The 12,492-nt window shown below is 40.4% G+C and overlaps 1 protein-coding gene across 2 annotated transcripts in view; it reads left to right on the top strand.

The window, feature by feature from the left end:
• Positions 1-12,492, top strand: part of malt1.L (MALT1 paracaspase L homeolog) — a 53,294-nt gene that overhangs the window by 729 nt on the left and 40,073 nt on the right. For both annotated transcript variants that reach the window (XM_018266660.2, XM_018266654.2), the window contains exons 2-3: positions 6,592-6,758; positions 8,731-8,852. In XM_018266660.2, coding sequence (XP_018122149.1) covers positions 6,592-6,758; positions 8,731-8,852 — 289 coding nt within the window. The remainder of the gene's footprint in view (positions 1-6,591; positions 6,759-8,730; positions 8,853-12,492) is intronic.

The raw sequence follows: 12,492 nt of genomic DNA, 5'->3' as shown, positions 1-12,492 counted from the left end.
GGATATGCTTTTAAACAGGTCTATCACCTGGCTTTTGCTTCAAGTCATGTTTTACTAGTCGGAACCAGCAGTGCAGGGAATAGACAGACACTGCTTTTAGTGACATACTTCAGCTGAATGAAATCATGTTCATACATGTAAACACATTTTTTTCTGTCTATTTTGGGGCTTATTTATCAAAAGGCACTCACTGCAGTATGCAAAGAGTCATTTATCAGCTCCCTGTTAACTGGTGATCACCAAACAGCAGCCTGGCCGTCGGAAGCTGATCTGGTCCTGGTTTCAAGCGCACGTTCTCTTGTTTGGCAATTACCAGCCGGGTTGGACTGACCTACTAAGGGGAAAAATCCCAGTGGCCCCAAGGTTACGGTCCTGCTGGGTCCTGTGTAACGATCCATCTGGTAGGCCCTTATAATTCTGCTTTGTGGCAAAAATGTTTAGACCACCACCACTTTTTGGCCACGCCCCTACATTTTACACCCATTTTACCAAAACCTAGGGATTAGTGATGTGGGTTTTCCTGACCCTCACCTGACCCTAACCCGCCCTGCTTCCAGGTTACTTTTATAGACCCGCGCCGCCCCGCCGATGACATCACAATGACCTCACAAAAGGGGCGGGGCGACCTGGAACCCGGAAGCCGGCATTTGAAGGTGGCGAGGAGCAGTGCAGAGGAGCAGTGCGACGTCGACCTGAACCCGCCCGACCTGCAGGTATCGGGTCCGCACATCACTAATAGGGATGCACGTAATCCACTATTTTGGATTCGGCCGAACCCCCAAATCCTTCGAAACATTCGGTCGAATACCGAACCAAATCCTAATTTGCATATGAAGTGGATGGGAAGTGGGAAGTGGAAAATAATTTTTTACTTCCTTGTTTTGTGACAAAAAGTCACACGATTTCCCTCTCAGCCCCTAATTTGCATATGGAGATTCGGATCGGCCGGGCAGAAGGATTCAGCCGAATCCTGCTGGAAAAGGCTGAATCCTGGCTAATCCCGAACCCTGGATTCGGTGCATCCCTACCAAAACATAACCCAGACGTGACGGTATCATTACTACAGGAAATTGATAATGACCTTGTTAATCCCAAACATTCCAATGTAATTCCTAAGCAAGAAAGATAACGGGATATTAACCCCAGCTGTGACAGTGTAATCCTTGTAGGAATGGCCACTGAGCACTCCATTAATCCCAGACAAGCAAGAAGAATCATTAAAAAATGGCTCATGAACTCCAGACAGTAAGACCACCGATGAGCAATAAGCACTCCCCTTGGTTTAGGAATAAGATGTTGGGCAGTTGGGTGTCTGGATGATTTTGGCCATATAGTGTTCTAACACTGGGCTCCAAACATGTAAAAGAGATTTTATCAAGCAGAGTCATTCTTGCAGAGGTTGGGGGTTTTTTGTTGTCCCAAGACGGCACAAAACGCCTCAAATTACTTTAAAGGGGGACTAATGTAAAAATGAAGATGTAATACAGTTATGGGGTCCGTTATCCGGAAACCCGTTATCCAGAAAGCTCCAAATTTCGGAAAGGCCATCTCCCATAGACTCCCATTTTATTCAAATAATCATAGTTTTAAAAAATAATTTCCTTTTTCTGTGTAAAAAAAAAACAGTAGTTTGTACTTGATCCCAACTAAGATATAATTAATCTTTATTGGAAGCAAAACCAGCCTATTGGGTTTATTTACTTTTTACATGATTTTATAGTAGACTTAAGGTATGAAGATCCAAATTACGGAAAGATCTGTTATCTGGAAAACTCCAGGTCCCGAGCATTCTGGATAACAGGTCCCATACCTGTATAACTTTGTCATATCAAAATAACACATTTTGTAATATAATCAATTAAAAATTCCCGACCATTTCTGTAACAATCAGTTTACTTTTCATCTGTCTCGCTTTATTCTCACTTCATGCAGGAGTCTGATTTTAATTGACAATTAGCTCTAGTACAGCCTTTGGCCTAGAAGATGTATTAGAGCTCACTCTTTAAAAATCACCAGAAATCCTGTCTCTCTACATGCTGAATTTGTGCCAGAGTTGGTTATTTTGTTAGATTTTGTTTGTGCTGGAACCAGTTATTACAGTGAGCTCTGTCTGCTAGGAAAAGGATAAGATACACCTCACAGAAAGAGGGACAAAGGCCACACCTATTTTCATGGTCACACCCCCTAATTACCATGTTCATTTTACAAAATTTGGCAGGTTATGAAAGATTCAACATATTTCTGTTTTTTTGTGTGTTATTACAGTTTTGCTAATGAAGGTGGATTGCACTTTAAGCTGCAAGTCACATTTTCCCCAAGAGATCTGCTTATCTTAAATTGTTACAAAAGTATCTAAGTGCACCTGCCACATATTCTGGGCTCTCTGCCAAGAGCCAATTGTGTTTTAGAAACATTGTATCTTTTTCTGGCTGTTCAGTGCAGGAGATCAAAGAAAAAGTTGGGATATTTCAGTAATAATCTGGGACGCTGTCAAAATCAGGACTGTCCTGTGAAAAGTGATCTGTCCATCAAAATCAGACACAGGACTTCAGAAACAGGATAGGATTTTTAACTGATATATTTAGAAAGTTTCTTATTTCACTATGATGAAGCTTATATTAAATTTTAATTTTTGCAATCATTTCTCTTTAGCAATCAATTCCTTAGCAATTACCCTACCCATGCGGGTAAAATTAAAATGACTACCCCACTTTTGAGTGTCAGTCGTCTGACCCACTAGTGCCCCATGCAGTTCTGTGAGAGTTCTGTGCCATTGAAGGGAAATGTAAAGCGAACTGGCGTTGCCCAAAAACCATCACCAAACTGTAGAACGAGTAATGTAATTAGATATAATTAGACAGGCACTTGGTTACCATGAAATAACTTGCTTACCTTGCGTTTCCATTCCTTCCCGTTAATGTCCTCCTTTTCTCATTTGCAAAAATGCAAATTCAGGAGTGTTACTTCCCCTTTGCTTGAGAAATTAGGTGCAAAGTTACCTGGCAACTGGAGGTTTAAAGTACATAAATATATGCAAATTGCACAATCATTTTCATAGCATTGCTGTGTTACTTATGCTCAGCTAGTCAGGAGGCCACGTTCCAACATGTAGAGTTTGGATTAAAAACAACACTATATTGTTGTGGCGCTGTCCTATATTTTGTATTTCATTTGCCTTCTTTCTGCCACAGCCCATTGCAGTCTTGGGGTGCTGGACTGTGACCTTCTTGCTGGTCCCCAGTCGTGCTGTGTATTCAGGAACAGTGATGGGCACATTTCTCCCGTTTCGCTTTGCAGAAAAATTCGTATAATTCACAAAACGGCGAAAAATTTGAGTGACAATCTAAATTGATGCCTGCGTCCAATTTTGGACGCGCGTCCGAAAGGTCACTCAAGTCAATATTGACGCTGGCGTAAAAGTCAATGGGCATCCGAATGGTGTTGACGCAAAGTGATTTTGACGCAAGTGACTTTTTTTGACGCAGGTGAATTTTCGCCAAAGATTCGCGAATTTATTGTGGAATGTGGAGATTTGCCGCAAATTCGTGACAGGCAAAGTTATTTGCCCATCACTATTCAGGAAAAATGTTGGGTGGGGGGGGGGGGTCGATGCAGACTCACTGCTATAAGCTGTTCGTTACATAACAGTCTACTTATAGTTTCTATACATAATAGAGAAGTGGCAGTTTCACTTTACAAAAAGTGCATCTGATGGGGGAACCCGAGGCCCTGCTAGAGAACCTAATGAAAAGGCAGATCTTATAACAATCAGAGACATTTCTTTCTTAGATGCCTCATCATCATCCCCCTGCATTTTCCCCGTGCAAGTCAACATTAACCCAAAGGTCTCCCTCCCTCACCTTAAAGGGGTGGTTCACCTTTCAGTTAACTTGTAGTATGTTATAGAAAGGCCTGTTCTAAGCAACTTTTCAATTGGTCTTCATTATTATTATCCAGATCAATGCATGCATTAACTCAAAAACCACAAACAGTAAAAAATGGAAATTAATGATCTCTAAGTATCACTCTCTACATTGTAGTAAAAGATAACCCTTTAAGAATATAGGCAACCAGATGCTGACTGTCAGTTCAGACTGGCAACATATCTGGACAATCCCTAACGCCATACACTGGTCAATATCTGGCAGATTTAGAAATCCCATCACATGGGGAGGAGTCGAGGCCATTGATGAAGACCACTTTTGATGGATTTGTTTAGGCTCTTATTGTGATGCAATCATTAGCCAAATGGAGTGGCCAGATTGGGCAAAGATCTACTGATTGGTCACCAGTTGGTCAGCTTTAGTTTCATCGCCTCTGTTCTTCTCTCTCTCCTCCTCCCACGGCATTTGCTCTGTCCTCTCCATGACTCACCAGCTCCAAAAAGAACATTCACCAACCCAATTAACTCTGCCAAAAGATCACCGGGAGTGCCTCGTATCTGGTATTGCCTTGAGAATCACATCAGTGTGTTATTTCCTCATATTTCCAATTACGTCATGGCCCCTGGCTAACTTCTTTATAACTCACAGGAAGGTTATAGGAGAAGAAAAGGAATAGGAGACATGGGAGAATAAAGTTGAAAGTGCACTCTTTCTAAATAGCAACTTCATAGGAGCTAGAGATGAGCCCATTGTTGGGTTTCTGGGTCTGTTGAACCCTATGGCTGTATAGGACAACCCAAAATGTGTTGTTGTTATTCACAAAATTCCCCAGAATGCTCCTATACAGTATCCGGGTTCGATTTCTGGATGGAGTCGTATTTTATTTTCCACTGGGGTTACGTATCTGACTCTCTTCTTGACGGCAGTGCCAGGAAACGAACAGCCGGAACAAGAACAACCTGTCCTGCTTATCTGGCCTATACATGGGATAGGCAGCAATTAGAAATGCATGTGCCTCAGTTATGTCAGAAATATTCAAGAGTGTCTACAAATTATCTATTTTTAGGTTAATATACATGTTGTACCTTTTCTCCAAAAAAAAAAAAAACCCTCAGTAACTTCTTATATCCTTATCATTTACAGTAGGGGGTACATTATCCCTTATAATACATGAGTGATACTCAGAGTTCCTTGTATAACTCAGCCTGCAGCCTTGTGCCTTTATATGGTCACAGAACCCTCAGTGACTTCTAATATCCTTATCATTTACAGTAGGGGGTACATTATCCCTTAGAATACATGAGTGATACTCAGAGTTCCCTGTATAACTCAGCCTGCAGCCTTGTGTCTTTATATGGTCACAGAACATCCCCTCAGTGACTTCTAATATCCTTATCATTTACAGTAGGGGGTACATTATCCCTTATAATACATGAGTGATACTCAGAATTCCCTGTATAACTCAGCCTGCAGCCTTGTGCCTTTATATGGTCACAGAACAACCCCTCAGTGACTTCTAATATCCTTATCATTTACAGTAGGGGGTAGATTATCCCTTATAATACATGAGTGATACTCAGAGTTCCCTGTATAACTCAGCCTGTAGCCTTGTGCCTTTATATGATCACAGAACCCCTCGGTGACTTCTAATATCCTTATCATTTACAGTAGGGGGTACATTATCCCTTAGAATACATGAGTGATACTCAGAGTTCCCTGTATAACTCAGCCTGCAGCCTTGTGCCTTTATATGATCACAGAACCCCTCAGTGACTTCTAATATCCTTATCATTTACAGTAGGGGGTACATTATCCCTTATAATACATGAGTGATACTCAGAGTTCCCTGTATAACTCAGCCTTGTGCCTTGTGCCTTTATATGGTCACAGAACAACCCCTCAGTGATTTCTTATATCCTTATCTTTTACATTAGGGGGTAAATGATCCCTTATAATATATGAATATTCTAATAACCTTTATAGTCTACCATAGGGGAACATAATTACCTGTCTTACTGCAGAACTTGCAGTTAAATATAGTGTTATAAGCGCAAAGCAAATTCTTAGGAAATATACTTTGCATCATGTGATTTTAAATGCAAATATTACTACATAACAATAGTAAGACATTTATATGTATCCTTGTTCCTTGTTAGAGTTTAACAAAAAGAAATCTATTTTTAACTGCATTGCACACGCTTACATTTATTTAAAGACCTTTCGGAAGGGGTACAGAGACAGACCTTTTATTATGGTTTTGATGAAGGAGGAAGAGGAGGTTAGACTTGCCTCACCTAGTGTAGTAGGTAATGATAATATTTACTATAAAGGTGAAGGAGCTGGAATTTATTGCCTAGGGAATTACATAATTACATGTGGGAGATGGTTTACTCTGTATTACTCATGATTGCATTACTGTTAACCAGGAGAAAGACCAGTATTTTATGAAGTTTTCTAACAAAATTGCAACAGCTGAATGGCCGCACTTTAGACAACATGAATGTAGTGTTACTGAAACCATCTTGTCCTACTGCCACCATCTTGCTTTGCTGTACCTGTTCCCCCTACTCTTCCGCTTACCCTACAGAGACCCACTATGTACCAGGCCCAATAATATTGTAATATTTTCACTCACCCATCTTCATAGATCTGTGTCATCCCTTTGGAATCCTGCTGATACTAATACAGAAATATTCTTCCCTTCCAGTTCTCAAGAGCTCTACCAATGCTCCCTCAAAGTGATGATGCCCGATGGAAGTCCCGCCCGCAGTTTGTTAAAATTAATGGGGGAACGAGGATGCACCGCAAAGGATCTCACTGATTTCTTACAAACTATTGGCCAGTCAGAAGCGATTCAGTTGCTGAAGCCTCCAGGTGAGACTTTGTTAGATCCTGTAACCCAGGGATCCCCAACCTTTTTGGAGAACAGCACAAGCATGCAAAAAGTTCCTGGAGGTGCCAAAAATGGGCTGTTTGTTACCCCTATGTGGACTCACAGCCTACAGGAGACTCTGTTTGACAGTACATCTGGTTCTTATACAACCAAAACTTGCTTCCAAGCCTGGAATTCAAAAATAAGCTCCTGCTTTGAGGCCACTGGGAGCAACAGCCAAGGGGTTGGGGAGAAACATGTTACTCACGAGCTACTGATTGGGGATCACTGCTATGAGCTTTTTCCTTTATAAGTAATTACTAGTATTCCCGTTAATAGATTGAAAACATGAAAACCTTTTGTCAGGGTTCAATGATAACATATCAATGTTCCCCCCCTTACACTCCAACTTTATTAAATGTTTACATGCAGTGGGGAGAGTGTGTTAAACCCCATGCGCCTATTGACGTGACTTGAAATTTATACCTCCCAGCATTCCAGCTTCAAAAATCGGAATATTTATAGGTGAAGCCTCTGATGCACATAGACTGCACCTTAAAACACCTTCACTTGACCTGAATTGCAGGAGACCTGTCTTCTCATTGGCTAAACGATTTCATGTGAAAATAATAAGGGTTGCGAGGTTTGGAAATGTTATGTGGCATTGAGCAAATTCCTACAGCTAACAGAGGGAATCAAGTATTTCCAAAAAATATATTTCTGACTAATGATACATTCTGTGACCTGATATGGTCATGGAATCCGTTATCCGGAAACCAGAATGCTCCAAATTATGGGAAGGCCATCTCCCGTCGACTTCATTTTAATGAAAAATAGGTATGGGACCTGTTATCCAGAATGCTCAGGACCTGAGGTTTTCCGGATAAGGGATCTTTTATGTAATTTGGATGTTCATACCTTAAGTATACTAGTAAATCACTTAAACATTAAATAAACCCAATAGGCTGGTTTTGCCTCCAATAAGGATTAATTATATCTTAGTTGGGATTAAGTACAAGCTACTGTTTTATTATTACAGAGAAAAAGGAAATCTTTTTAAATAATTTGGATTATTTGGATAAAATGGAGTCTATGGGAGACGACTGAAATACCAGGGGTTATACCAGTGAGCACCACGGAGCGATCCTCTTCCGCCTTACTCTTTCTTCGTGCGGCTGCACCATGCGAAGTAGAACGAAAAGCCAAACTTTAACGAAAAAGTCGGCTTTTTCATTCTACTGCGCATGCGTCTGCGCTGGAAATTTGAATTAAGAAGAAGCCGGAAAGGGAGCGATCTGTGATACTCACGGGAATAACCCCGAGCCGGTGCAGTTTTCTGCTGATAGGAGCACCGGCCCGGGGTTTTCAGTTAAGTCAATACATTCACTTGGGGGTGCCTAATATTTGGCACCAAGTGCTAAACGACTTTCCTTCTCCTTTATATTAACGTTTAGTATGACGTAGTGTGTTATTCTGAGACAGTTCACAATTGGTTTTCATTTTTTATTGTGGTTTTTGAGTTATTTTAGCATTTTATTCAGCAGTTCTTCTGTTTGCAATCTCAGTAAACTGGTTGCTAGGATCCAAATGACCCTAGCAACTATGCACTGATTTGAATAAGAGACTGCAACATGAATAGCAGAGGCCTGAATAGAAAGATGAGTAATAAAAAGTAGCAATAAAAAAACAATTGTAGATAACAGAGCATTTGTTTTTATATGGGGTCAGTGACCCCCATTTGAAAACTGGAAAGAGTCATAAGAAGAAGGCAAATAATTAAAAAAAAAATATACAAAATAAATAATCAAGACCAATTGAAAAGTTGCTTAGAATTGGCCATTCTATAACTAAAAGTTAACGTAAAGGTGACCACCCGTTTAAAGATGTTCTGGGTAACCAGTTCCCTTGTGGTGAGGTTAGATATGTTGCAAACGTCTTTTGTTTTACCAATGCTCTTTGTTGTTTTTGTTGTAGGAATTAAAGTCATTGTGGAGCCTGAATCAATGGCCGTTTTATCTGGACAAATGGTAAAGCTGAGTTGTGTTGGCTCTGGCCACCCTTTTGTCAACTATCAGTGGTTCAAAGGGCAAAAAGGGGTGAGTCTATTGGTGTAGAGCTGTCCATTGCTTCAGAACATGTACATGTTTATTAAAATAGCAATTCTGTCTGTTTTCAGCATCAACATATTACAGGTAGATATGGGACCTGTTACCCAGAATGCTCAGGAACTGGAGTTTTCTGGATAAGGGATCGGGATCTTTGCGTACTTTAGATCTCCACACCTTAGGCCTACTTAAAAATAATTTAAACATTAAATAAACCCAACAGGATTTTAATTATTAGCTGGGATCAAGTACAAAGTACTGTTTTATTATTACAGAGATTTTTTTTTAAAAATTGCACTTATAGTGGAACTCTGATTTTGTGTCCCAGAACTTTACGTTTTCCCAGAGTTGATGTTGTTTTGTCGTGGTCCCATTCAGGCAAGCTGCGTTCTATCTTTCCGAATTTAACAGTTTCCAGGGATGTATGCCGGTTTCTTCATGCAGTCCCATGGGAAAGTAAAATCGGGGTTCTACTGTATTTGATTATAATGGAGTCTAAAGGAGATGGCCTTTCCATAATTTCTGGATAACGGTACAGGTATGGGACCTGTTATCCAGAATGTTCGGGACCTGGAGATTTTCCAGATAATGGATCTTTCTGTAATTTGGAACTTCATGACTTAAGTCTACTAGAAAATCATGTAAACATTAAATAAACCCAATAGGCTGGTTTTGCTTCCAATAAGGATTAATTATATCTTAGTTGGGATCAAGTACAAATTACTGTTTTATTATTACACAGAAAAAGGAAATCATTTTTAAAAACGTAGACTATTTGGATAAAATGGGATCTATTGGAGACAGCCTTCTGTAATTTGGAGCTTCCTGAATCCTATACTGTGACTGTGACACTATCCCAATCTGCATTTAAAGGGTTGATTCACCTTTCAGTTAACTTTTATTATGTTATAGAATTACTATTTCCAAGCAACATTTCAATTGGTCTTCATTATTTATTTTTTGACGTTTTTGAATTATTTGCCTTCATCTTCTGACTCTTTCCAGCTTTTAAATGGGGGTCACTGACCCCATCTAAAAAAACAAATGCTCTGTAAGGCTACAAATATATTGTTGTTGCTACATTTTATTACTCATCTTTCTACTCAGGCCTCTCCTATTCATATTCCAGTCTCTTATTCTAATAATAATAGATGAGAGATCTAATTCGGACTCAAGCAACCAGATGGCTGAAATTGCAAACTGAAGAGCTGCAGAATAAAAAACTAAATAACTAAAAAAAAATGAAAACCAATTGCAAATTGTTTCCGAATATCACCCTCCACGTCATACTGAAAGTTAATTTAAAGGTGAATGACCCATTTAATGCCTCTAATATAGGAAGTGAGTAAAGCAAAAACTTGGAATTGGAAAGTATGTACCTTGATTCACAACCGATATCAAGCAGTCCTAAAAACCAAGTGACCATTAAATGCTACAGGTCAGTACATTTTATGGGTTATTTGACCAGGTGCAAACGATGTGACTTTTATTGCACTACTTCCAAAGCACTTGTGTTTTTCATAGTTGAAGGGAAAAGAGTTGAAACAGACAATAATATAAGTAACGAGGCTGCATGTTGTAACATCCCCACCATGATTGTGCTATTTGCCTGCCCCGGGGAAATTACAGCTGCCTCGCTGACCACATTAAAGGCCTCCATACACAGGCCGATAAAACCTGTCTTTTCAGGAGCTTATTGGCCTGCGTGTGGGGGCCGCTGACGGGCTTCCCCGATCGATATCTGCCCGAAAGTCGGCCAGATGACAATCGGGCAGGGTTAAAAATCCCGTCAGATCTGTTCATTGATGCGTTCCCGCGATCCAATTGCCGTTATCCTCGTTATGATCTGATCGTTAACGCCCTTAAGATGGGCATATCGGGGAGAGATCCGCTCGTTTGGCGATCTCTCAGTGTATGTCCACCTTAAGCCACTGAATCACATTACAGCAGTCAATCATTTCTGGGCCATGTTTTCTCATATAGAGTTATTAGATGGTTTATGAGTGTGCCAGCACAACCCAAAATTTCTCCTGCTGCAGACAACTCAATCATGCTGCGCGTCAGTGGGGTATCCCAAATGACAGTCTCATGCTGGGAGCAATTTTACTTGACCCTTGTCTGGGACTCACAGTATGTATCAGTTGCTCCCCACAGTGTGAAAACTAATATCAAACTAATAACAAAGGGATCATCTATTAATCACTAAAGGTGGCCATACGCATGGAGATCCACTCGATTTGGAGATGTCACCAAACAAGCAAATCTCTCCCCGATATGCCCACTATGAAATGGGTGATATTGGGTTGATCCGATCGTTGGGCCCTAGGCCCCAACGATTGGATCAGAATGAGGCCAAACGAGCGGTCGGATCATGGGACTGCATCAACTAAACGATGCGGCCACGATCCGACAGGATTTTTTAACCTGCCCGATCGCCATCTGCACTTAGTTTGCCTGTGCCCAACCCACTCGGCGGCGAGTCCTGTCTATCATGTAGGTTAAGGCTCCAAAATATTAAAAAAAAAATGACCAAGATGGGAAGCTATTGGGGCATCTTTGGAGACACAGATCTTTACTGCTAAAGGGCTGTGGTTGCCTTGGGCTGGTATAGAAGCACAAAACATAATGTACAACATTTCTAGCTACTTCTTTAGTTAAGTTTTAGTTCTCCTTTAAGTCTATATATACCGTTAAACCTGCCTAACTGTTAGTTGATTCAGAGGAAGGCAAAAAATCTTATTTGAAGTCTCTAGAATTTGTCTCAGAGAGGAAAAAATTCCTTCCTGACTCCAAAATGACAATGGGACCAGTCCCTGGATCAACTTGTACTATGAGCTATCTCCCATATCCCTGTATTCCCTCACTTGCTAAGCACCATCCAACCCCTTCTTATACCTATCTAATGTATCAGCCTGTACCACTGATTCAGGGAGACAATTCCACATCTTCACAGCTCTCACTGTAACAAACCCCTTCCCAATATTTAGCTGGAACCTCTTTTCTTCTAATCGGAATGGGTGACCTCTAGGGCTGCCACCTTTACTGGAAAAAATTACCGGCCTTTCCATATTCTTGATGTTTTTTCCTATTAATAACATTTTTACATATAATTTTTACCGGCCAGGCCAGGTGGAAACCCTAGTGACCTCGTGTCAGCTGGAAAGACCTACTGGTAAATAAAGCATTAGAGAGATTATTATATGATCCCCTTATATATTTATACATAGTTATCATACCACTTACTTTATGATGTTAACCTCGGAACAAATATTTTGAAAAGGTGCGTCATTCTTTTTCTCAAAACAAAATGTGATTCATTACCTTCTGGTAATTCAAGAAACGTTATCACATCAAATGCAAATTGATTGTCAACGTGTTTGGAAGGCGTGAAAGAGAATTATAGTCATTAACCCTTTAGCCATCACACGGTCCAGTGACTAGTGTAATGGGACAGTGGTGCTTTAAAGGGCACGAGAAGTCATCTCAGTAACTGACTGGACTAATTGACTGGCACCATCATTTACAGACAACGTAGAGGCTTTTATACTATTGCTCTGAAAGCTGCTATCCTCAGTAGGGGCTGATATACACAGAAACTAAACACACTGGTAAATTATATTTCTGGTAATTA

This window comes from Xenopus laevis, chromosome 1L, assembly GCF_017654675.1.
Source record: "Xenopus laevis strain J_2021 chromosome 1L, Xenopus_laevis_v10.1, whole genome shotgun sequence".
Classification (NCBI taxonomy): domain Eukaryota; kingdom Metazoa; phylum Chordata; class Amphibia; order Anura; family Pipidae; genus Xenopus; species Xenopus laevis.
This window is presented reverse-complemented; position numbering and strand designations above follow the sequence as displayed.